Here is a 27,182-nt window from a genome sequence, read left to right on the forward strand (position 1 = left end):
TTCTCTCACCCTCTCTCTCTTTCTATCTCTCTCCCTCTCAGCAGCTCTCTCTTACCCTCTTGCCCACTCTCTCGCTCGTCCTCTCTCTATTTCGCTCACCCTTTCTCTTTCAACCTCTTTCTCTCTCGACCTGTCTCAGCATCTCTATCTCTTTTCTCTCCCCCCTTTCTCTCTCTCTGTCACCCCCTCTCTTTTTCTCCCCCCCTCTCTCTCTCTCTCCCACTCTCTTTGTTCCCTTCTCTCTCTTTCTCCCTCTCTCTCTCACCCACTCTCTCTTTCTCTCTCCCACTCTCTCTCCCCCCTTCTCCCTCTCTCTCCCCCTCTCTCTCAATCTCTTCTCCCTTCACTCTGCTCCCTCCCTAAAAGCTCATTGCTGATAACAGCAGGTTTTATAACAAAGCTCTGAAATGCTGAGCAGAGAGGCAAACTCATCAGCCCACAGGTACAGCGCGGGCAGTGCCAGCCTCCCCCTCACACACTACTACACCATGTATACACAGCACAGGTACAGCGCGAGCAGCGGCAGTGCCAGCCTCCCCCTCACACACTACTACACCATGTATACACAGCACAGGTACAGCGCGGGCAGCGGCAGTGCCAGCCTACCCCTCCCACACTACTACACCATGTATACACAGCACAGGTACAGCACGGGCAGTGCCAGCCTCCCCCTCACACACTACTACACCATGTATACACAGCACAGGTACAGTGCGGGCAGCGGCAGTGCCAGCCTCCCCCTCACACACACTACTACACCATGTATACACAGCACAGGTACAGCGCGGGCAGTGCCAGCCTCCCCCTCACACACACTACTACACCATGTATACACAGCACAGGTACAGCGCAGGCAGCGGCAGTGCCAGCCTCCCCTCACACACACTACTACACCATGTATACACAGCACAGGTACAGCGCGGGCAGCGGCAGTGCCAGCCTCCCCCTCCCACACACTACTACACCATGTATACAGAGCACAGGTACAGCGCGGGCAGCGGCAGTGCCAGCCTCCCCCTCACACACACTACTACACCATGTATACACAGCACAGGTACAGCGTGGGCAGTGCCAGCCTCCCCCTCACACACACTACTACACCATGTATACACAGCACAGGTACAGCGCGGGCAGCGGCAGTGCCAGCCTCCCCCTCACACACACTACTGCACCATGTATACACAGCACAGGTACAGCGCGGGCAGCGGCTGTGCCAGCCTCCCCCTCCCACACTACTACACCATGTATACACAGCACAGGTACAGCGCGGGCAGCAGCAGTGCCAGCCTCCCCCTCACACACACTACTACACCATGTATACACAGCACAGGTACAGCGCGGGCAGTGCCAGCCTCCCCCTCACACACACTACTACACCATGTATACACAGCACAGGTACAGCGCGGGCAGCGGGAGGGCCAGCCTCCCCCTCACACACTACTACACCATGTATACACAGCACAGGTACAGGGCAGGCAACAGAAGTGCCAGCCTCCCCCTCACACACACTACTACACCATGTATACACAGCACAGGTACAGCGCGGGCAGCGGCAGTGCCAGCCTCCCGCTCACACACACTACTACACCATGTATACACAGCACAGGTACAGCATGGGCAGCGGCAGTGCCAGCCTCCCCCTCACAAACACTACTACACCATGTATACACAGCACAGGTACAGCGCGGGCAGCAGCAGTGCCAGCCTCCCCCTCACACACACTACTACACCATGTATACACAGCACAGGTACAGCGCGGGCAGTACCAGCCTCTCCCTCACACACACTACTACACCATGTATACACAGCACAGGTACAGCGCGGGCAGTGGCAGTGCCAGCCTCCCCCTCACACACACTACTACACCATATATACACAGCACAGGTACAGAGAGTTGGGTGAGAGGTGGGTGAGAGGTGAGTGAGAGGTGGGTGAGAGGTGGGTGTAACTTGTTCCCTCTGTCCCCAGAGTGGCCCCTGCGAGTGACATTAGGCCGTGATCAATCTCCTCATGGATAAGGTATACTCACTGCTCTTCTATCTTCTGGTAAGTAAAGTCCTGTGTCTTCTTCTGTATGAGGGAGAGGGGGGAGAGGAGAGAGGAGGGAGGGAGACAGGGGGTATGAGAAAGATAGGAGGGAGAGTGGGATATGAGAGAGAAATTAGAGGGGGTGTGAGAGAGGAAGGAGAGGGGGAGTGAGAGAGGAAGGAGGGAGAGAGGGGATATGAGAAAGATAGGAGGGAGAGGGGCTGATGAGAGAGAGGAGGTAGAGGGATATGAGAGAAATTAGAGGGGGTTGAGGGAGAAAGGAGGGAGAGGGGAATGTGAGAGAGAAAGGAGGTAGAGGGGTGTGTGAGAGAGAAAGGAGGGAGAGGGGGTGTGAGAGAAAGGAGGGAGAGCGTTGTGAGAGAGAAAGGAGGGGGAGGGGATGTGAGAGAAAAAGGAGGGAGAGGGGGTGTGAGAGAGAAAGGAGGGTGAGGGGATGTGTGTGAAAAAGGAGGGCGAGGGGATGTGAGAGAGAAAAGAGGGCGAGGGGATGTGAGAGAGAAAAGAGTGAGAGGGGATGTGAGAGAGAAAGGAGGGAGAGGGGGTGTGAGAGAAAGGAGGGAGAGGGGGCGTGAGAGAGAAAGGAGGGAGAGCGGGTGTGAGAGAAAGGAGGGAGAGGGGGTGTGAGAGAGAAAGGAGGGAGAGGGGGTGTGAGAGAGAAAGGAGGGAGTGGGGGTGTGAGAGAGAAAGGAGGGAGAGGGGGATGTGAGAGAAAAAAGAGGGAGAGGGGATGTGAGAGAGAAAGGAGGGAGAGGGGGTGTGAAAGAGGATGAGGGAGAGAGGGATGTGAGAGAGGAAGAAGGGCGAGAGGGGATACGAGAAAGATAGGAGGGAGAGGGGATTGTGAGAGAGAAATGAGGGGGAGGGGATGTGAGAGAGAAAGGAGAGGGGGATACGAGAGAGAAATGCGGGAGAGGGGGATTTGAGAAAGAATGGAGGGAAGGGGGAGGTGAGAGAGAAAGCAGGGAGAGGAGGTGTGAGAGAGGAGGGAGAGTGGGATGTGAGAGAGAAAAGCAGGAGAGGGGGGTGAAAAAGGAGGGAGAGGGGATGAAAAAGGAGGGAGAGGGGGATGAAAAAAGAGGGAGAGGGGGGTGTGAGAGAGAAAGGAGGGAGAGGGGGATGTGAGAGAGAAAGGAGGGAGAGGGGGATGTGAGAGAGAAAGGAGGGCAAGGGGATGTGAGAGAGAAAGGAGGGAGAGGGGGTGTGAGAGAAAGGAGGGAGAGGGGGTGTGAGAGAAAGGAGGGAGAGGGGGTGTGAGAGAAAGGAGGGAGAGGGGGTGTGAGAGAAAGGAGGGAGAGGGGGTGTGAGAGAAAGGAGGGAGAGGAGGTGTGAGAGAAAGGAAGGAGAGGGGGTGTGAGAGAGAAGGGAGGCAGTGGGGGTGTGAAAGAGGATGAGGGAGAGAGGGATGTGAGAGAGGAAGGAGGGCGAGAGGGGATATGAGAAAGATACGAGGGAGAGTGGGTTGTGAGAGAGAAAGGAGGCAGAGGGGATGTGAGAGAGAAAGGAGAGAGAGGGGGATACGAGAGAGAAATGCGAGAGAGGGGGAGGGGATTTGAGAAAGAATGGAGGGAAGGGGGAGGTGAGAGAGAAAGCAGGGAGAGGAGGTGTGAGAGAGGAGGGAGAGTGGGATGTGAGAGAGAAAAGAGGGAGAGGGGGGTGAAAAGGAGGGAGAGGGGGATGGGAGAGAGAAAGGAGGGAGAGGATGTGAGAGAGAAAAGAGGGAGAGGGGGGTGAAAAAGGAGGGAGAGGAGGATGAGAGAGAGAAAGGAGGGAGAGGATGTGAGAGAGCAAGGAGGGGGGGCATACGAGAATAGGAGGGAGTTTAATACAACAAATAACTGAAAACTTGAAGAACTTAAAAGCCCCCTAGCATGTATTACCCATAATCCCTTCAAAATTCCCAAGACCCTTAACTCTTATTACCCATAATCCCTCAGGTATCAGGAGACCAGACTCCGGCCTTCGACCGCACAGAAACCCCTTCGCTTGCCTGGCGGGACTGGATGTCCCTCCTGCCGGACAACCTCCCTCTCGCCTCCCTGTCCATCCCAGGTACCCATGACACAATGGCCCTGTTCGGGGGCCCCCTTGCCGAGTGCCAAAGCTGGAGCCTGGACAACCAGTTCCGAGCCGGAATCCGGTTCCTGGATATCCGTTGCCGTCACTACCAAGATCGGCTGCCCATCTTCCACGGGGTCTCCTACCAGCATACCGACTTCCACCAGGTCCTCACCGACACCGTGAGATTCCTGATGGAAAACCCGACCGAGACCGTGCTGATGCGGGTGAAGGAGGAGCACGAGCCTTACCAGAACACGCAAAGTTTCTATAAGAGCATGGCCGAGGTGGTAAACCAGATTGGTGATCGGTGGTTCTTGCGAACAGATAGCCTTCCCACCTTGGGAGAAGCCAGAGGGAAGGTGGTTATCCTACAGAACTTCGACATGAAAGGAGAGGGTCCAGCATTTGGGCCAGCCTACCCTGGGTCCATGAGCATCTCGGACGCCTACCAAGTGAGCGATGATGAGGAGAAGTGGAGGGAGGTGGAGAGACACTTTAAGGTGGCCCTAAATGGAGGTCCAGGACAAGCCTACTTTACTTATGCCTCTGGCGCCCATTGGCTTCTCTACACTCCGGAAGCCTTGGCCCGTAAGATAAACCCAAGGGTATTGGAGTTCCTCAAAGCCGAAACCTCATTGGTTGGGAGGAGGTCGGTGGGGGTGGTCATTATGGATTTCCCCGGGGCTGAGCTGGTGAGGCAAATTATCTGGGGCAACTGGGAGTGGTCAGCTAGGAGGGGGTAAAAAAAAAAAGAAGAGGAAGGAGAAACGGAAAAGTTGGAAGTAGTATTGCAGAAGTGTGGGTAGGAATTAAATATAATTTGGGATCACCCCGGTTTAGAATAGTTCGATATAATTGGGTCTTGAAATCCCATTGTTCTGATAGGATTATGGGGAAACTACATTCTCAGTCACCGGCGAAGGGTACGTCCCTTGAAATTATGTGTGGACTTTATGGCAATAAAATGTTTTAAAAATGGATATTTAGTGGCGCAGAATATATAAAATAAGAAGGAAAGTGAAACATATAAGGCTCTGTTTTGAAAATAGCTGCAGCATTAGTGGACCCCCCTTTTCCTCATCCCCCTTCCCTCACCCTTTTTCACTGAAAGGTCACAAGACTTGCATGTCTGTGAGACATGGAAGTTAATTATTAACCTAGGAAGAAATGGCTTGAATTTAAGAATGCCACGTAGGGGCAAAGTGACCTAATGACAGGGATGTGTTTAATGGGTTAAAGTGTCAGTCCCACGTAGGGGCAAAGTGACCAAATGACAGGGAAGTGTTTAATGGGTTAAAGGGTCAGTCCCACGTAGGAGCAAAGTGACTTAATGACAGGGACGTGTTTAATGGGCTAAAGGGTCAGTCCCATGTAGGGGCACAGTGACCTAAGGACAGGGACGTGTTTAATGGGTTAAAGGGTCAGTCCCACATAGGGGCAAAGTGACCTAATCACAGGGACGTGTTTAATGGGTTAAAGGGTCAGTCCCACGTAGGGGCAAAGTGACCTAATGACAGTGCGGTGTTTAATGGGTTAAAGTGTCAGTCCCACGTAGGGGCAAAGTGACCAAATGACAGGGACGTGTTTAATGGGTTAAAGGGTCAGTCCCACGTAGGAGCAAAGTGACTTAATGACAGGGACGTGTTTAATGGGCTAAAGGGTCAGTCCCATGTAGGGGCACAGTGACCTAAGGACAGGGACGTGTTTAATGGGTTAAAGGGTCAGTCCCACATAGGGGCAAAGTGACCTAATCACAGGGACGTGTTTAATGGGTTAAAGGGTCAGTCCCACGTAGGAGCAAAGTGACCTAATGACAGGGACGTGTTTAATGGGTTAAAGGTTCAGTTCCACGTAGGAGCAAAGTGACCTAATGACAGGGATGTGTTTAATCAATTTATTTATCATTCACTATTTAGTTTGTTACATACGGACAAGCGGATTGGACTAATAATAAATAATATTTGAATACAAATATAACAACATACGTGGTACAACCTACATCTGTCAACAAGCAGCTTCTCTGATTCTTCCTGATCACCAATCCTTTCAACGTGTCCTCTTCATAGACGTGCTGCATGGTCTTCCAGTCGTGTTATGTCCATATGGACAGACCAAACTCACCGTCCATTGGCTTGGGTTGAGGTAGCGTTCTTCACGGACAAAATAGGATAGACGACCGATTGTTCTGCTGCTTATTGAGCTACTTGGGGAATGGTGAAGGGAGATCCAGCCGTCTTCTCTAGGCTTGGGTTTGGTTGAGGGGTCACCTATTCCCACTAATTTAATACGTGTTGGGGAGTGTTGATTAATATAGGATTGGGAGAGATCCATTCAGCTCTAGGAGAAAGTGGACCCTCAGACCACAATGACCGTGTCCTGCACTTTCTGATACTTGATGACGAAATTCGGGTAGCACTGGTCACTTTCGAATATCACGAAAATATCAGGGTCATTCAGCCGGGACACGCAGGAGTTATAAAGGGGGCTGGCTGGATCCCCAGAGTATATGGGCGGGGGGCGACGGAAGGAGGGGGACCCTAAGGCTGGACGTCCCACCAGGACCTTGGCCAGGAACATGTAATGGTGACCATCAGAGGTGGCTGTGGAGAATTTGTGGGAGTAATCGGCTTTCTTGGCAAAGTAGCATCCCTTGCCATACACGGTACCATGTTTACCGGACATACGTGGGTCAAAGTTCTGTCTACAAATGGCCTCAACCATGGAGAAGTCCGTGCCATGGAAAAGATCCAATTCCAACCTATTCCACTCCAGCTCACTCAGCTTCTGAACCATGTGATCCCTCTTCCTGTGTGAAGATGTTGGTATTAATTATTTAGATATGATAATTATAAATAATCCATAGGGAATATACCCTGCTATATACACACAGTGACCGCAGGGTGTCACTGATACCCATAGGGAATATACCCTGCTACATACACACAGTGACCGCAGGGCGTCACTGATACCCATAGGGAATATACCCTGCTATATACACACAGTGACCGCAGGGTGTCACTGATACCCATAGGGAATATACCCTGCTATATACACACAGTGACCGCAGGGTGTCACTGATACCCATAGGGAATATACCCCGCTATATACACACAGTGACCGCAGGGCGTCACTGATACCCATAGGGAATATACCCTGCTATATACACACAGTGACCGCAGGGTGTCACTGATACCCATAGGGAATACACCCTGCTATATACACACAGTGACCGCAGGGCGTCACTGATACCCATAGGGAATATACCCTGCTATATACACACAGTGACCGCAGGGCGTCACTGATACCCATAGGGAATATACCCTGCTATATACACACAGTGACAGCAGGGCGTCACTGATACCCATAGGGAATACAGTATATCCTGCTACTGTATATACACACAGTGACCTGCATACGGGACAAGGGTTAATACACAGCTCGCAGGCGCTCAAACTTTTCACCTCCGCAGAGGTCCCTCAAATGGCCAATATCTCCTCTACAGGACAAGGATTAATACACAACCCGCAAGATGCCCCACTCTTCACCTCCGCAAAGGTCCTTCAAATGAGTTAACATCTCCCCTAAATTCCTCCCCATATAAACCCTGTCACAAACAGCACACAAGTGAGCACGTGACTTAGATATGCAACATGTTTAATACACGTGGCTACTCAAGCCACCCCACCTTTCTCCTCTGCAAAGCTACCTCCGATTCGTTAATAATAACCCCGTACTCAATTGCAATCATAGCTGTACGCTGCTGCCAACACCCGGGAAATGCCAATATGATGTCACATTAATATTTGCCAGGGTTCCAGGTCCCTGTTTATTGTATAAAAAACAATGAACTTTAACCCACAAAAATCTGCTGGAGCAAAATGTGTCCGTAAATACTCTCTCCAGAGCGTGCAACAGTATATTCTGAGCCCAAGGCATTACTTAAATGTGTTAATACTGTATACAGTATATAAAAAATATAGTGCTTAGGTTACAGAAAAAAAGTTTACAAGAGCATACAATTACACTAAATACGGAACAGTTTCTCAAAATAAAAAGGATAAAAAAATAGCCAGGAAACCCTATAGATTACTGTTGCAGGGTACATGCAACTACACACGCAGGTTTCTTGAAAAGGCTTATTTATTTAGCCTTAAAAAGATAAACAGCACACAAAACAAAAATAGCTTTTTCCTTCAGCAAACAAGAGAAAAGAAAAATGGCTTTTTCTTCAGCAGACCAAACCAAACAGTCTAAAAATAATGCAGCTACCCTTTTCTATGCAGGGCACAGACAGTTCACAATTCATTTACTTTGCTAATCAGACCTTGTATCAGGAATTCTCTTCAGCAATCTCTTTAGCAGCTTACTCCTCATTCCTCAACAGACAGCCTCCATGTGTCTACAGCCTGGGTTTTAACACACCTTGATTAGGCAGCTGGGATCCAACTAATTGTCCTGAGGTTCCCAGCTGAAGTTAACCTAGTCAGTGCTGCACTGCAGACTAGACATAGGTTTTCCAGGCATATAACTGGTGGCTTTTGTTTACCCTGTCACATTCCTCCCCTGTTAGTGTGTGGCTGGGGCTACACACGGCTGAAGCCCGACCATCCACCCCTTCTTTAGAAAAGAAGTCAGCATTTGCGTTCTCTTTTCCCGGCCTATGCTGAATCTCAAATGAGAAGGGTTGGAGGGCCATATAGCACCTAGTTAATCTAGCATTGGATTCCTTCATGCTATTTAACCACTTCAGTGGAGCATGATCCGTCACCAGAGTAAAATGGACTCCTGCCAGGTAATGCCTCAAAGCCTCGATTGCCCACTTTACTGCGAGGCACTCTTTCTCAATCACTGAGTAGTTTTTTTCCCTTGGGAACAATTTCCTACTCAGGAAAAGGATAGAATGTTCAACTCCCTCAAACTGTTGTGACAACACTGCCCCTAGCCCTATCTCTGATGCATCTGTTTGCACTATAAAAGGGCTGTTGAAGTCTGGGCTTCTAAGGATGGGACTCTCTAATAGACACCTTTTTATGTCCTCAAAGGCTCTCTGACAATCCCTTGACCACACCACTTGTGTAGGGGCACACTTTTTTTGAGGTCCGTTAAAGGGGCTGCCACTTCCGAATAGTTGGGGATGAACCGCCGGTAGTACCCTGCTAAACCCAGCAGAGAGCGTACCTGCGTTTTTGTTTGGGGGGTCGGAACTTCTTTCAGGGCAGCTACCTTGTCGGCTAGTGGCCTTACTTTTCCACCTCCCACTGCATACCCTAAGTATTTGGTTTCCGCTTTACCCAAGGCACATTTCTTAGGGTTGGCTGTGAGCCCTGCCTCTCTTAGAGATTTGAGGACCGCTTTCAGCCTATTTAGATGGGCCCGCCAGTGTTTATTATAAATGACAATGTCATCTAGGTAGGCTGTGGCATAAGTCCTATGGGGCCTCAGTACCTTATCCATGAGTCTCTGAAATGTGGCTGGGGCTCCATGCAGTCCAAATGGCATTGTCACAAACTGCTATAAACCCATGGGAGTGGCAAAGGCTGTTTTGCATTTGGACTTTTCCTCTAAGGGTATTTGCCAGTATCCTTTTGTCAAGTCCAACGTGGATATATATTCCGCGTTACCAAGGGCGTCAATTAATTCGTCCACCCTTGGCATCGGATATGCGTCAAACTTGGATACCGCATTGACCTTTCGGAGGTCCACACAAAATCTTACCTTCCCATCGGGTTTAGGGACCATAATTAGTGGACTACACCACTCACTGCATGATTCCTCAATCACTCCTAAGTGTAACATTTCTTGTACCTCCTTCTCTACCAGAGCCCTACAACTTTCAGGCAACCTATAAGGACGGGAACGTACTTTTACCCCAGGTGCTGTCTCGATTGCATGGGAAATGAAGTTAGTTTGTCCTGGTAAGTCAGAAAAAACATCCTGGAATTGAGTAATTATTGCTAACAAGTCCCCTTTTTGTTCAGAGGACAACTGTTTACCCATTGGGATTTTATCGTCACCCACGATGTTCTCCCGTGGAGGCTGAGGACCCAAGTCCGTTTCCTCCTCCACCGGGTGGATGAATAGAGACCGCTGCATCTTCCAGGGTTTCAGCAAGTTCACATGGTAAATTTGTTTACTCTTCCTGGACCCTGGTTGAGCGATCTCGTAATCCACATCACCCGTGCGGCGGAGTACTTCGAATGGGCCCTGCCATTTGGCCAGGAGTTTACTCTCGCAACTGAGTAACAATAACATCACCTGGTCGCCTGGGTTAAACACTCTCATGCGAGCATTCTGATTGTAATGTCTCTCCTGACTGTCCTGGGCTGATCTAAGATTCTCCCTGGCAAAATGGCCGACCACATCTAGGCACTTCCTAAGGTCTAGTACATATTGCAGGGTATTCTTAGAAGGGGACTGCTGTTCCTCCCAGGACTCCTTTAGGAGGTCTAGGATACCCCGGGGTTGGCGGCCATAGAGCAATTCAAATGGAGAGAATCCCGTGGAGGCCTGGGGGACTTCCCGCACTGCAAACAGCAGAAAAGGGAGAAGTTCATCCCAGGCTCTCTTCTCTGAATCTACAAATTTCCTCAGCATCCCTTTTAGAGTTCGGTTAAATCTTTCCACCAATCCGTCAGTCTGTGGATGGTAGACCGATGTCCGAACAGACTTGACCTCTAGTAACTTTAAGACATCCTGCATCAGTTTAGCCATGAAATTTGTACCTTGGTCTGTCAACATAACCTGGGGAAGTCCAACCCGTGAGAACAGTTCCAACAACTTGGCTACTTGCTTCGCCGTTGCTGTTCTCAGGGGGAACGCCTCAGGATATCTTGTCGCATAATCAACTATGACAAGGATAAACCTGTGTCCTTTCGCAGAAGGTTCTAGAGGTCCTACCAAGTCTACCCCAATCCTCTCAAAGGGAACTGACACCAAGGGTAGAGGAACCAAAGGGGCTGGTTTTTGTCCTTTTGGATTAGTTAACTGGCACTCCGGACACGCTGCACCTAGCTAAGCAATATCACTATGCATCCCTGGCCAATAGAATCGGGATGAAATACAGTCCAATGTTTTATCCCTGCCCAGGTGACCACCCCAAGGGACCGTATGGGCTAGAGTGAACACAGATTTAACAAACGCCTTGGGAACCAATATCTGTCTGGTGACCTCCCCTGTTTGTGTCTACCTATTCACCCTATATAGGATATCCTTTGATAGCTCAAAATGGGGGAATACTATCACCCCTTGTGCATCTAAAATCTGTTCATCAATTTTCACCACCTTGTCATACTGTCTAGCAAGGACTGGGTCTTCCCTTTGTTTCTGGCGAAAGTCAGGGAGGTACAGGTCTGGTAAATCTCCAGGGCCCATATCCCCCTCCCTTTGGCCATCCCCAGCCATCACTTGTGACCTCTGACTACTAGAATGGTCACCTTGAGACCCAGATTTCTGCAACCAGTCCTGTTTTGTCCAAGTGTCTTTGCTTCCGAGTCTTTTGAACCCGGTGTCTACTGGGAAAAAGGTCTGCCGAGAAGGGGAACAGTTTGCCAGGGTTCTCCTGAGCCCTAGAAGGAGGCTCCTCGTGAAAGACTGGGGCCATTAGGTCCGAAAAGAAAGGCCAGTCCCGACGAGCACAACGGGGGCAGGGAGCCAAGGAGTGACTCATACTTCGAGGTAAGCTTCCTGACCTTTTACCTGTAGCCGGATTTTGTCCGTTGGATAGCGTTTTACATCGCCATGTATACATTCTATGCTCCATGGGGAGTCAAAAGAACACACGTTGGGCGGTAACAGTTCCTGGAAGACCAGAGTTTTCCCAGAGCCTGAATCTACAAGGGCCTGGACGGTTTTTCCCCCAATCACGGCTGGAAGTAGCCAGGGCTTGTAATTTTCCTTAGTAAAATCCGAGGCGACGGTTCTGCTGAATAAACAATCCATCAGTGGACAGTCCACATACCGGTGGCCTTGTTCTCCGCTGGCGGAACATGGAGAGGGTTCCCTCGCAGGAGGGGGCTGTAGATAGCGCTCCGCTGGACCAATTACTGGAGACCAGGCATCTGGTGGGTCCTGTGGGCGACGTCCTCGGAAGTTCCTCTCACTTTGTGACGAGCTGACATCTGGAAGGAGATGAGGATCTCTGCGGGGACCAGCATTTGGACTCCGTCCTTGCTGGAACGACTGCTCCTTCCTTTGGACTTGGCGGTTCCGTGACGGGACGTAGGTTCCCCATTAATCTGACCTCCCTCTTTGGGCGTCCGCAAGTGCCAGTGGAGTCGGGTCCAGGACACTCGCCTGCTGCTCAGCCCCAAGGAAGTTCTCCACGAGTCGGACCGCCAAAGCTAGGGTTTCAGCAGCGTGGCGTTTTACCCACGAGCGTGCAGAAGGGGGTATTATTTGTAGAAATTGTTCCAAAACTACCTGCTCAAGAATTGCCTCCTTAGTGCACTCCTCGGGTTGTATCCAGCACGTACACAAGTCCAATAATCGCTGAGCGAGGACCCGGGGTCTCATCTTAGCGGTGTACTTCATGTTCTGGAACTGCTGCCGGTAGGTCTCTGGGGTCAGACCTAAGCGATCCAGTATGGTGGCTTTTACTTGTCGGTAGTCCATTGCCTGATCTGTAGGGAGGCCCTGATATGAGGCCTGGGCTTCCCCTATGAGGAGCGTGGCCAAAGCAGTTGCCCAGCGATTTGCAGCCCAGCCCTGAGCTTCGGCGACTCCATCAAATGTTAGTATAAAAGCCTCTGGATCCTCATTCGGAGCCATTTTCCTAAGGAGTATCGGGGGTCTGCTTGCCAGTTCTGCACTGGCAGACCCTTGGAATTGGGTCAGCAGCTTGGCAATCCGCTCATCCTGTGCTGTTTGTAGTCTTTCATCTCTCTCCGCTTGCAGCCGGGCCTGCTCGCACAGAAACGCTTTCAACATTTCTTCCATTCTTGTGTGTGTGTGTGTGGCCCTTTAACTGCAGGAGCCTTTTGAAAAAATCAAATCTCACTTCTTGACACCATATGTTGCAGGGTACATGCGACTACACACGTGGGTTTCTTGACAAGGCTTATTTATTTAGCCTTAAAAAGATAAACAGCACACAAAACAAAAATAGCTTTTTCCTTCAGCAAACAAAAGAAAAATGGCTTTTTCTTCAGCAGACCAAACCAAACAGTCTAAAAATAATGCAGCTACCTTTTTCTATGCAGGGCACAGACAGTTCCCAATTCATTTACTTTGCTAATCAGACCTTGCATCAGGAATTCTCTTCAGCAATCTCTTTAGCAGCTTACTCCTCACTCCTCAACAGCCCGACTCCATGTGTCTACAGCCGGGGTTTTAACACACCTTGATTAGGCAGCTGGGATCCAACTAATTGTCCTGAGGTTCCCAGCTGAAGTTAACCTAGTCAGTGCTGCACTGCAGACTAGACATAGGTTTTCCAGGCATATAACTGGTGGCTTTTGTTTACCCTGTCACAATTACCAAATGCCATAGATTTTCCCCAGAGAGGTCACTGGTTCGGGAACATGAGATATCAAGTGTTTAGTCTAAACACACCTCTCTTGAAATTTAATTTTCATCATCTTTCCCCAGAATTAAATACATTCTTTCCTCATGGAAACAGCATAAGCTCACTCCCTGGTGTAAATCAGATATTTTATTACAGTAAAAAAAATAAACTTTTTACAAATGCCTTTAACTCCTCGTCAATATCTGAACACCCTCATAACTTTCCATAACTAATACTTACACACATGTGAGTCACATCAATACGTTCAGGCGCTCATGGCAGAAGCAACAAAACTAAATACGACCGTTTTACCCTAAACCTGAGCGACAAATTAATATCTGTCCCTTTTTATCTCTGATCCATGTGGTGTGTGGTATCAGTACCTCCCCGTCTATGACACGTTTACAGATTGTGACGATAGCTTTGTAACAGGCTATTAATAATACACCAAATATCACTGGGTTGAACTGAACGAGGCTTAGATATGATAAAATTTAATTTATTCCTTGAACAAGGTGAACACAACAGATTATACAAATAACCGACACAATATGGACACTCACTTAAGATGGAAATTATGAAATAGTCAGAAATCGTGACTAGCAGTTCATACAGCAATCTTGAAAATCACAAAAGACACGAAAGACAATAGCCATAGGCTGAGCCTGGTTCTTATACAATTATTTCCCATTGAACACAATCTAAACCCAGCCCCTCTCATAAATCAGTGGTGAGGTTGACAGTTTTCCTCAGAGTAAAACTCCTCCCACCCAAGGACGTTTAAAAACTGCTTTTCCTATCTAAATAACTTCATAACTTCAGTTCAGTTTTACTTACTGGCACGCGAGAAATATTAATACATTCCGGCACGCATGACGCTCCCAATGAGACTAAATATTACAGTGTAATACTAAAATTAAGAGCGATATTAATATCTGTCTCTTAGGACCTGCTAGACATCATGTGTCTGTAATCATTATTTGCGACTCGGTCCCCCGGTTACACATATGTAACTCTTAGCATGTTCAGCCGAGGACATCTCATAATATTCTTATATTTAATAAGGTCACTCATTCTGAGATCTCCTTGCGCAACCGCACCCCTGGCCCCCATCAAGAAATCCTTTGAAGCTGGGTTGTGTGTAGTGAACACTTGTCACCGGTGCTATATTTCACACCCAATGCCCCAGCCTGGGTCCTAGCTGTCTCTACCAGCAATATACTCTTGGCCTGCAAAATTAGGTATTAACATACTGTGCACTAAACCCCCTCTGTTCTATCAAGCCTGTTGAAGCCCAAATATTTCTGAAAAGACTCCACACATTTGTATTTTCCTAAACTGTAGCTCATTAACCCCTTAAGCCTCCCGCATCAATCCCAGTGTATGTGTGAGTGCAAACACCAGGATGAGACATTACATTTATACAGGGGAATAAACCTTTGGATACTGAAGCACGGTAAAAAAAAAACATTGCTGGACCTCAGTCCAGTTAACCCCTTGCTTCCCAGGTGAGAGTAGAGGGTGGCCAAATGGGGTGTAACCCCTTTAATCCTGGGCCAAATCCTCTCTCTCATGACACCTCCCCTGCTCAATGGGTGCCTTGTGGACCAGCTGCCTCCCCTGGCGCTGGGACACCACTGGCACCCTTGAAGCACTCAATAAGTCCTGAGGGGTTGGCCTGGCAAAATTGTCCTCCGGCATTGTCCAGTACATTGTCCTGGCCACAGTGGACAGTGAAGTCCAGATCCTGCGGAGCAGAGCTCCACCATGGCCGCCGGGCATTCTCCTTTGCCACCCTCTGCCCCCCACCCAGTGCCTGGTGAACCAAGTCCATGGTGAAGGGGCACCGCTGCAGACCAGACTGCATTCTGGCCAGAGACTGGCATGTCTACTGCACCAGCGAGAGACCAGCTATCAAGCACAGACCGTCGCTTTCCTGTCAACCAAGTCTGGGAAACAGCTATGTCACTATCCTGTAGGGACCCTACCTGCCCTGGCCCTGTGCCCACCTGTAGCTGCTCCGCTATAACCTTGCCTCTCCTCCCTGGCTCTAGGGCAGTCCCCACCCCGAGTGGCATCATATCAGGAATCCAGAAACCACCTGGGGTGCTGACTCCTACCCTCTCCTGTGCCCCCTGGGACAAGGCAAATCTCCCAGTATCCTGTACTGGGGTCCCTGGTACCCAGGTGCTTTGCCCCTGCCCTCTCAAAACTGAAGGCCAGGAAACAAGCACCTGCTACCACCACTGCTGTTAGGGCCAGCATCACTCCACTCCACTGTGCTGCCCTTCCTCCCTGTAGCTACCCTTGGCTGCCCTGGGGACAGAACTCTGCTGTACCATCCTAGCCTTGGCTACTGCTCCTGGCTGCCTACCTACCCACAGCCCCACCTCTGGAAACCCTGGGGAATCTGTCAGGGGGGTCACTCCTGGCCAGTCAGAACAAGGGACCTCCTGCCTACCTAGCCCATCCCTTGCTTCTGCCAGCTGCCTGACACCCCACTGACCTCCTATCTCCCCCTGCTCCATGGTGTCTCCCTGCCTAGCCTCCCCTAGGCCCAGCACCTCAGCCACGGCTGATGACTCCTGCTGCTTACCTCCCTGCAGCCCACCTGCACTCCGCTCACCTGCACTCCTCAGGGTTGCTGGTGCAGATGCACCCACCTTAGCTCCTGGCTGGCAGGGAATCTGGGGGTGGTCTAATTTTGCCACAACCCCTGATACCTCCAGCCCATAGCAAGGCTGCAACAGTGGGGCTCTTAACTGAGAGACCCCTTGCTGCTCCGCCAGGGTAATGGGGAAATCTGGATGGCTCACTTGCTGCCTTCCCTCCCCGGTTCCCACTGGCCCACCAAACCCTCTCCCAGGCAAGCCTATAATAGAGCTGGGTGCTAATGGGGCTAGTCCCTCTCCCTGAAGCTGTGCCCCCATTACCGGGGAGGAGCTCAGGGTTGCTGGTGCAGATGCACCCACCTTAGCTCCTGGCCGGTAGGTAACCCTGGGGTGGTCTAACTTTGCCACAACCCCTGATACCTCCAGCCCATAGCAAGGCTGCAACAGTGGGGCTCTTAACTGAGAGTCCCCTTGCTGCTCCGCCAGGGTAATGGGGAAGCCTAGCTGCCCTACAAGCTGCCCTTCCTCCCCCTCCCCTGGTACCCCTATCTCCTGCCACCCCCCGGTCACCCCTACAAGGGAGAAACAGGGTACAGTCATAGGAAAAAATAAGTCAGGGTCAGTCTGCGACTTGGTCTGGCTTACCTCGCTGGTCCCCGCAGAGACCGCCGCCTTCGTTGGTCCCGATTGCAGGGGGACTGGAGTGGCCGCCGCCGGCATCATCTGGGCCGGGCAGCAACGGGCCGCTCCCACAACAGCGCCCGGGATTGGTACAGGTAAAACGTGCAGGACAAGGGCCCCAGGTCTTTGTGGAGTAACACGGCTCCCGCCAAACCAGGTAAAATAACCCCCTCCCGCAATCCCTGTCCCTCCCCCCACTCAGAAAGGGCTCCGGCACTTTGCCGGAATCGCGGCTCTTCTGCCGCCGTCGCCGCCATGGGCGAGCCCCGGGTAGCTGATGGATGGCCGCCGCTCTCCGCCGCTGTTGCCGATGCAGCCCGGCCAGGTTCTCCAGGGGACATCCCGCGAAGGGTTGTCGCCCTGGCTGGGCGGGAGCCATCAGAGGATGCCGCTAACTGGGTCATCTTTACCGCAGCTCGTGAGCGCTGGCCCTGAGAGGCTTCTTCGCCCAACCGCGCACGGTCAGGGCACTGGGCATTATTGTGGCCCATTTGTTGGCAGTGCCGCAGCGCCTGCCGTAGCTTCTCTGTCGCCGGTGGACTACCCCCCGCAAGGGGCTGCTGAGTCCAGAGCGGAGTTGCTGGAGCTCCGCGTCCGGATAAAGAGATCCCACAGCACCTCTGGCTCCTCTCTGATTGCTGCAGGCTGTGAACGATGGAGAGCTACGCGGTTCGCCCTAAACAGAGCTTCCTCAGGCTGGGTTTAAGTCCCCTTAAGTAGACCCAGACCTATCCTCTGTCGCAGTCGCCGGGCTCATTCCGGAGCTTCTCCGCCGCCGGTGGACTACCCCCCGCTAGGGGCTGCTGAGTCCAGAGCGGAGTTGCTCGAGCGCCGGGTTCTGGGAGGGGGTAAGCGGGTCGGTGTGGCACCAACGCCGTGAACTGGGTCCACTTCGCCGGGAACCACGTCTTGCCCAACGCACACACCAGTGCTAGCTCTTTCATGGAAAATGGACGGGCCGCCGCAATGGTCGTTACCTCTCTTGGTGCAAGACTTCTGTGGTCTCCGAGACCACCCGCTCCCTCCACAAGTCTCTGCCGTCCCGGAGCTGGGTCCATTCCCTGCTCTCCGGGCGGTTTGGTGGTTACAGCGGCTGCAGCTGTGGAACTTTGCTCAGCCTGCCAGGTTTCATGCTCACCGATCGCCGCCTCTCTCTCAGCCGTGTCGGCTGCTGGTCCCCGCGCCGACTTGATGCACTCCTCCGGTCTCGGTGCACGGCTCCAGTCCCACGGATGGCCAGCACTTTGGTTCTGGAGGCAATGCTTCTTACAAGTAGGGGAACAGTGAGGAGGTGCCATATCTTGTGTTATATGTTGTACACTGTGTGTTCAATATCTTTAGTCTCAGGTACTCGCAATTACTCTCGAGTTCCCACTATATGACAGAGTCCCTCAGAACACTGTAATATATGTTCAGTTCAGTCCCTCCGCTGCCACCAGATTTATTAATGCCTGTGACGATAGCTTTGTAACAGGCTATTAATAATACACCAAATATCACTGGGTTGAACTGAACGAGGCTTAGATATGATAAAATGTAATTTATTCCTTGAAAAAGGTGAACACAACAGATTATACAAATAACAGACAAAATATGGACACTCACTTAAGATGGAAATGATGAAATAGTCAGAAATCGGGACTAGCAGTTCATACAACAATCTTGAAAATCACAAAAGACACGAAAGACAATAGCCATAGGCTGAGCCTGGTTCTTATACAATTATTTCCCATTGAACACAACCTAAACCCAGCCCCTCTCATAAATCAGCGGTGAGGTTGACAGTTTTCCTCAGAGTAAAACTCCTCCCACCCAAGGACGTTTAAAAACTGCTTTTCCTATCTAAATAACTTCATAACTTCAGTTCAGTTTTACTTACTGGCACGCGAGAAATATTAATACATTCCGGCACGCATGACGCTCCCAATGAGACTAAATATTACAGTGTAATACTAAAATTAAGAGCGATATTAATATCTGTCTCTTAGGACCTGCTTGACATCATGTGTCTGTAATCATTATTTGCGACTCGGTCCCCCGGTTACACATATGTAACTCTTAGCATGTTCAGCCGAGGACATCTCATAATATTCTTATATTTAATAAGGTCACTCATTCTGAGATCTCCTTGCGCAACCGCACCCCTGGCCCCCATCAAGAAATCCTTTGAAGCTGGGCTGTGTGTAGTGAACACTTGTCACCGGTGCTATATTTCACACCCAATGCCCCAGCCTGGGTCCTAGCTGTCTCTACCAGCAATATACCCTTGGCCTGCAAAATTAGGTATTAACATACTGTGCACTAAACCCCCTCTGTACTTTTCACACCCAACTTCAATCAAGCCTGTTGAAGCCCAGATATTTCTGAAAAGACCCCACACATTTGTATTTTCCTAAACTGTAGCTCATTAACCCCTTAAGCCTCCCGCATCAATCCCAGTGTGTCTGTGAGTGCAAACACCAGGATGAGACATTACATTTATACAGGGGAATAAACCTTTGGATACTGAAGCAAGGTTAAAAAAAAACCATAGCTGGACCTCAGTCCAGTTAACCCCTTGCTTCCCAGGTGAGAGTAGAGGGTGGCCAAATTGGGTGTAACCCCTTTAATCCCGGGCCAAATCCTCTCTCTCATGACACAGATTTGTAACTCTTATTATACAAAGGAGATGACATCACATGATATTCTGATTTTTAATAAAGACACTTTGGTTTAATACTTTCTTAGCCACACCCCGCTGGCCATCCATAAACCACTTCCAGAGAATGCTTTGTAAAACCTTTGTTAATGTCAGAGAGCCCATCTCTAGCAGTACATGTGTCCTTATCTCTAAATCATATGAGTGTGTATAACTAGGCCTGCAAAAGGTGTTAACATACCATAAAACCTCCCTTTGTACTTTTTAAATCAAACTTCAATTGTATTCCCTTTGAAATCAAACCCCATACATGGTATCTTCAGACCAAAGTGGTAGCCCATTAACCCCTGAAGCACCAGATGGATTAAAATACATAATATCTCATGATTGTACCATGACAAGTATGGTTATAGGATTACATTACTCACCTTGTGTATCTCTCCCACTGGAAGTAGTTCTGAATTCTGGAGATCTCCCGGATTATATACTGGGATTCCGGCATTGTCTGGTGGAAGTAGCTGTATACCAGAGGGAACTCTTTGTCCTCACATCTCAGGGGGATCTTCTCGTAGTCTGAGATCTCATTATTGAGCCAGGTCTCTGGGTAACGATGCCCTAATTCTGAACTTCTGAGACACTGTGAGGGGTTAAGAGGTGAGGAGGCCGTACCACCAAAATTGGAGAGAATCCTAGAGAAAGAGAGAGGGTGACACTGTAACACAGACAGAAGGGAGCTATGAGTCTGTCCCTCCCCCCGCAGGGTGACACAGTGACACAGACAGAAGGGAGCTATGAGTCTGTCCCTCCCCCCGCAGGGTGACACAGTGACACAGACAGAAGGGAGCTATGAGTCTGTCCCTCCCCCCGCAGGGTGACACAGTGACACAGACAGAAGGGAGCTATGAGTCTGTCCCTCCCCCCGCAGGGTGACACAGTGACACAGACAGAAGGGAGCTATGAGTCTGTCCCTCCCCCCGCGGGGTGACACAGTGACACAGACAGAAGGGAGCTATGAGTCTGTCCCTCCCCCGCAGGGTGACACAGTGACACAGACAGAAGGGAGCTATGAGTCTGTCCCTCCCCCGCAGGGTGACACAGTAACACAGACAGAAGGGAGCTATGAGTCTGTCCCTCCCCCCAAAGGGTGACACCGTAACACAGACAGAAGGGAGCTATGAGTCTGTCCCTCCCCCCGCAGGGTGACACAGTGACACAGACAGAAGGGAGCTATGAGTTTGTCCCTCCCCCTGCAGGGTGACACAGTGACACAGACAGAAGGGAGCTATGAGTCTGTCCCTCCCCCCGCAGGGTGACACAGTGACACAGACAGAAGGGAGCTATGAGTTTGTCCCTCCCCCTGCAGGGTGACACAGTGACACAGACAGAAGGGAGCTATGAGTCTGTCCCTCCCCCCGCAGGGTGACACAGTGACACAGACAGAAGGGAGCTATGAGCCTGTCCCTCCCCCCGCAGGGTGACACAGTGACAGAGACAGAAGTGGGCTATGGTACATGCACATTGTCTCTTCCATCACAGAATTACACAGATTGGAAGAACCTATGGGATATGAAGTCTATCTCTCCCACCAACACAGTGACCACCCCCCCCCCTCTCACCAGAGCTGTGACATCATCATGATTGGAGATCGATAGATTGGTCGTGACCTCATCTTCCTCTTAGTCCCCGTCTCCAAGTTCTTCTGATACTTGATGAGATGTAGGACATATTTGAACCTGTCACTGGCGCACAGCACCACCTGGTTCCCCTCTTTCAGACCTTCCTCTATACACCCCACAAAGTCCTTAGGGGGTCAAAATACGGGTGTCAAAATATCAGTGGAGAACCAGAGGGGGAGACACATCAACTCCGTACTCCCATCCCCATCACTCTCCCACTGTGCAGATAGAACCACCTCACGAGGACACTGCACATAGTCTACATTACATTACCACTGGTGGCTACTCCCATCCCCATCCCTCTCCCACTCAGCATAGAACCACCTCGCGAGGACACTGCACATCGTCTACATTACATGACCACTGGTGGCTACACCCATCCCCCTCACTCTCCCACTGTGCAGATAGAACCACCGCGCGAGGACATTGCACATAGTCTACATTACATGACCACTGGTGGCCTCCATGTCTACTAGAAAACACACACGTTTGGGTCCCCATGTAAGACACTCACACAGAGAGCGCTCCTACCTCGGGATATTGGGTTTACAAACAGTGGCTCAGTGGTAGATTCCTTGAGTACCCCGTGTAAAAGGTGAGTTACCTAGAAGATACATTGGCATACAGTAGTTGCATTGAAACCAAGTAGTTACAGAATCTCTTTGTGAATCTTGGGTGAAGGGGGGGTTTGAATCTCTTAGTGAATCTTGTGAATCTTGGGTGGGTGGTTGTGAATCTTGGGTGGGTGGGGGTTGTGAATCTTGGGTCCCGATCCGCACACATCGCTCTGCTTCGTCCCGGTCACCCTCCATGATCCCGGGGCTCCTCTCCTCCTCCGGCCCCGGCAGCGCTCAGTCAGCGGCACACAGGGAAGGGGAAGCGGACGTACAGAAGAGGGAGGAGAGAGGCTGAGCAGTGGCCCCTCCTCCTCTCACAGCCGGCGGACTTGCGGGGCTTCCGCCATCTTACTACACCCACAGCCGAGACTGACCCTTGCAGGGTGACATAGTGACACAGACAGAAGGGAGCTATGAGCCTGTCCCTCCCCCCCGCAGGGTGACACAGTGACACAGACAGAAGGGAGCTATGAGACTGTCCCTCCCCACGCAGGGTGACACAGTGACACAGACAGAAGGGAGCTATGAGTCTGTCCCTCCCCCCGCAGGGTGACACAGTGACACAGACAGAAGGGAGCTATGAGTCTGTCCCTCCCCTCGCAGGGTGACACAGTGACACAGACAGAAGGGAGCTATGAGTCTGTCCCTCCCCCCGCAGGGTGACACAGTGACACAGACAGAAGGGAGCTATGAGTCTGTCCCTCCCCCCGCAGGGTGACACAGACAGAAGGGAGCTATGAGCCTGTCCCTCCCCCCGCAGGGTGACACAGTGACACAGACAGAAGGGAGCCATGAGCCTGTCTCTCCCCTCGAACTTGAGCTCTGACATCATCATGATTGATGATCGGAAGACTGGCCGTTCCCTCATCCTCCTTATGGTCCACGTCTCTAAGTTCTTCTAACACCACTTTTTGAGGTGTAGGATGTATGTGAACTTGAAACCGTAACAAGCACCTCCTGGTACCCCATCCTCTGCCCATCCTCTACAATCTGCACAAGCTCCTTCAGGTATCAAAAAATGGGAGTCATATTAACATCGGAGAACTAGTGGTGGGAGACAAGTCCATCTCCCTTACACCCATCCCCATCTCTTGTTCCCTGTGCAGCCAGAGCGACCCCATGAGGTCACTGCACATTCCGTACATTAATGCCATCATTGGTGACTCTATTGTCTTCTACAGGACAAACGTGAGTTTGTCGGAAAATGATAATGATTATAAGAGGGGTCTCCCAATATCTGAGGGCCGTATTACCACATCACCGATGGAATATGAGAGCACGTCATTTGATGTAGGGATGAGACCAATGGCTCTTCCACATTTTGATTTCCATTGGAGGAGTGGAAGGAGGTTGGAAGAGTCTCTCTCTTACCTGGTTATACTCAATCCAGCTGTCGTCACTTTCTTTGTAGTAATACTGGTGGCGAGTGTGGAACAGGCCGGGGGATGGGGTGGAGAGGGTGGGAGCGGTGGAGAGGCGCCGGGCACGGTCAAACACTTGACTTTGTTGGACCTTCATGGTGGTGAAGTCTATGAGGAATGCAAGACCCCTGAGAGAGAAAGAGAGAGCGAGAGAGAGACAAGAAAGGAGATAGAGAGAAAGAGAGATTGATAGAGAGAGGAAGAAATGAGAGAGTTAACGGACACAGAGAGTGAGCTATCTATTACCTGTGTATACAGAGAGAGGAGAGACTGAGCTATCTATTACCTGTATATTCAGAGAGAGGAGAGACTGAGCTATCTATTACCTGTGTATACAGAGAGAGGAGAGACTGAGCTATCTATTACCTGTATATACAGAGAGGAGAGACTGAGCTATATATCACCTGTATATAAAGAGAGAGGGGAGACTGAGCTATCTATCACCTGTATATACAGAGAGAGGGGAGACTGAGCTATCTATCACCTGTATATACAGAGAGAGGGGAGACTGAGCTATCTATCACCTGTATATACAGAGAGAGGGGAGACTGAGCTATCTATCACCTGTATATACAGAGAGAGGGGAGACTGACATATCTATCACCTGTATATACAGAGAGGGGAGACTGAGATATCTATCCCCTGTATATACAGAGAGGAGACACTGAGCTATTACCTGTATATACAAAGAGGCGAGAACGAGTGCACAGACTGAGCTGTCTCTCACATCTTGGCCTGTCTCATACTTACTGGTGCTTTCCCTTAACCTGCTCTCGCTTTGGGTCACTAAACAGCCTCTCCAGCACTTCCTGGGCCCCTCCTGCCACGCTAGACCACACCGCAGTGCTCGCTCTCCTCAACTGCCAGTTATAGGGGAGGACCGTGTGATGTCGCGGGCACAGGAGACCCCCATTGCATCTTCCTGCCAGGAAGCGCGAGCAGATCTCGATGCCATCCTCCTCATGGATGTGATATACGGGGCCCCTCAGCTCATTAACAGGATGTGGCTCCTCCCCCCATGCCCCTGCATGGCCCACAAGCCTCTGATTGGCTGGCTCGGCTCCAGCAGGTCCCCCAGACCTCGGACAAGGCAACATCTTCCTCTGTGGGCTTCAGGCTGTTGACTTCTTTTTGGTTGACGGGCGATGGGTTCGGAGTGCTAGATCAGCTCACATTGGGACAGTGTCTCAAATGTGTTGTGGCCAAAGAAGGTCGGCTGTTGGACAAGGACACCAAAATAATGATGGATAGGACATTAGTCACAAGCCAAGGACACTGGATAATGATGGATAGGACATTAGTCACAAGTCAAGGACACTGGATAATGATGGATAGGACATTAGTCACAAGTCAGGGACAGTGGATAATGATGGATAGGACATTAGTCACAAGTCAAGGACACTGGATAGTGATGGATAGGACATTAGTCACAAGTCAAGGACACTGGATAATGATGGATAGGACATTAGTGACAAGTCAAGGACACTGGATAATGAGGGATAAGACATTAGTCACAAGTCAAGGACACTGGATAATGATGGATAGGACATTAGTCACAAGTCAAGGACACTGGATAATGATGGATAGGACATTAGTCACAAGTCAAGGACACTGGATAATGCTGGATAGGACATTAGTGACAAGTCGAGGACGCTGGATAATGATAGATAGGACATTAGTGACAAGTCGAGGACACTGGATAATGCTGAATAGGACATTAGTGACAAGTCGAGGACACTGGATAATGATGGATAGGACATTAGTGACAAGCCAAGGACACTGGATAATGATGGATAGGACATTAGTCACAAGTCAAGGACACTGGATAATGATGGATAGGACATTAGTCACAAGTCAGGGACAGTGGATAATGATGGATAGGACATTAGTCACAAGTCAAGGACACTGGATAGTGATGGATAGGACATTAGTCACAAGTCAAGGACACTGGATAATGATGGATAGGACATTAGTGACAAGTCAAGGACACTGGATAATGAGGGATAAGACATTAGTCACAAGTCAAGGACACTGGATAATGATGGATAGGACATTAGTCACAAGTCAAGGACACTGGATAATGATGGATAGGACATTAGTCACAAGTCAAGGACACTGGATAATGCTGGATAGGACATTAGTGACAAGTCGAGGACGCTGGATAATGATAGATAGGACATTAGTGACAAGTCGAGGACACTGGATAATGATGGATAGGACATTAGTGACAAGTCGAGGACACTGGATAATGATAGATAGGACATTAGTGACAAGTCGAGGACACTGGATAATGAAGGATAGGACATTAGTGACAAGTCAAGGACACTGGATAATGATGGATATGACATTAGTCACAAGTCAAGGACACTGGATAATGATGGATAGGAAATTAGTCACAAGTCAAGGACACTGGATAATGATGGATTGGACATTAGTCACAAGTCAAGGTCACTGGATAGTGATGGATAGGACATTAGTCACAAGTCAAGGACACTGGATAATGATAGATAGGACATTAGTCACAAGTCAAGGACACGGGATAATGATGGATAGGACATTAGTCACAAGTCAAGGACACTGGATAATGATGGATAGGACATTAGTGACAAGCCAAGGACACTGGATAATGATGGATAGGACATTAGTGACAAGCCAAGGACACTGGATAATGATGGATAGGACATTAGTGACAAGCCAAGGACACTGGATAATGATGGATAGGACATTAGTGACAAGTCAAGGTCACTGGATAGTGATGGATAGGACATTAGTCACAAGTCAAGGTCACTGGATAGTGATGGATAGGACATTAGTGACAAGCCAAGGACTCAAAAATTCCAAGCACTCCAAACAAGGGTCAGGTACTGTGTGTGTGTGTGTGTGTGTGTGTGTGTGTGTGTGTGTGTACTTATGTATGTATATCAGTGTGTGTGTGTGTGTGTGTGTGTGTGTGTGTGTGTGTGTACTTATGTATGTATATCAGTGTGTGTGTGTGTGTGCGTGTGTACTTATGTATGTATATCAGTGTGTGTGTGTGTGTGTGTGTGTTTGTGTGTGTGTGTGTGTGTGTGTGTGTACTTATGTATGTATATCAGTGTGTGTGTGTGTGTGTGTGTGTGTGTGTGTGTACTTATGTATGTATATCAGTGTGTGTGTGTGTGTGTGTGTGTGTGTGTGTGTGTGTGTGTGTGTGTGTGTGTGTGTGTATGAGAGAGAGAGAGGGGGAGGGGGGGGCGGGGGATGGGAGGGGGGGGGGGGCGGGGGATGGGAGGGGGTTGGGGGACAGAAAGTACATACATGCCGCTGTTCCGATCCCCGTAGCTGCTGCACACAGTCAGGAGGAGTTCTGTGTGCAGGGAAAGCCCCGCCCCCGCAGCCAGCCACAGAGGAGCAGCCCCCGCCCCCCCCCCCCGCCCTCCGCCCCCGCAGCCAGCCACAGAGGAGCAGCCCCCGCCCCCCCCCCCCGCCCTCCGCCCCCGCAGCCAGCCACAGAGGAGCAGCCCCCGCCCTCCGCCCCCAGCCACAGAGGAGCAGCCCCCCCCCTCCGCCCCCGCAGCCAGCCACATAGGAGCAGCCCCCCCCCGCCCTCCGCCCCCAGCCACAGAGGAGCAGGCCCCCCCCTCCGCCCCCGCAGCCAGCCACAGAGGAGCACCCCCCCCTCCGCCCCCGCAGCCGGCCACAGAGGAGCAGCCCCCCCCCCCCCCTCCGTCCCGCAGCCAGCCACAGAGGAGCAGCCCCCCCCCCCCCTCCGTCCCGCAGCCGGCCACAGAGGAGCAGCCCCCCCCCCCCCCTCCGTCCCGCAGCCAGCCACAGAGGAGCAGCCCCCCCCCCCCCCCTCCGTCCCGCAGCCAGCCACAGAGGAGCAGCCCCCCCCCCCTCCGCCCCCAGCCACAGAGGAGCAGCCCCCCCCTCCGCCCCCAGCCACAGA

General features: G+C 50.8%; 2 protein-coding genes across 2 annotated transcripts in view; one reads left to right on the top strand and one right to left on the bottom strand.

Moving 5' to 3' along the window:
• Positions 1 to 246: 246 nt before the first annotated feature.
• LOC142471402 (1-phosphatidylinositol phosphodiesterase-like) lies at positions 247 to 5,080 on the top strand. Its single transcript, XM_075578208.1, has 3 exons — positions 247 to 442; positions 1,969 to 2,046; positions 3,984 to 5,080. Exons 2-3 carry the CDS (start codon positions 2,011 to 2,013, stop codon positions 4,848 to 4,850), a joined length of 903 nt encoding a protein of 300 aa, XP_075434323.1. The 5' UTR covers positions 247 to 442; positions 1,969 to 2,010; the 3' UTR covers positions 4,851 to 5,080.
• Positions 5,081 to 6,000: 920 nt separating this feature from the next.
• The window catches only part of LOC142471111 (protein mono-ADP-ribosyltransferase TIPARP-like), a 32,681-nt gene continuing 11,499 nt past the window's right edge, over positions 6,001 to 27,182 (bottom strand). Inside the window, 6 exon segments of the mRNA XM_075577907.1 lie at positions 6,001 to 6,913; positions 19,969 to 20,229; positions 21,157 to 21,341; positions 23,205 to 23,382; positions 24,005 to 24,286; positions 24,288 to 24,413. Coding sequence (XP_075434022.1) covers positions 6,463 to 6,913; positions 19,969 to 20,229; positions 21,157 to 21,341; positions 23,205 to 23,382; positions 24,005 to 24,286; positions 24,288 to 24,413 — 1,483 coding nt within the window. The 3' untranslated portion in view covers positions 6,001 to 6,462.

The sequence above is a fragment of the Ascaphus truei genome, chromosome 20 (genome assembly GCF_040206685.1).
Source record: "Ascaphus truei isolate aAscTru1 chromosome 20, aAscTru1.hap1, whole genome shotgun sequence".
NCBI lineage: Eukaryota > Metazoa > Chordata > Amphibia > Anura > Ascaphidae > Ascaphus > Ascaphus truei.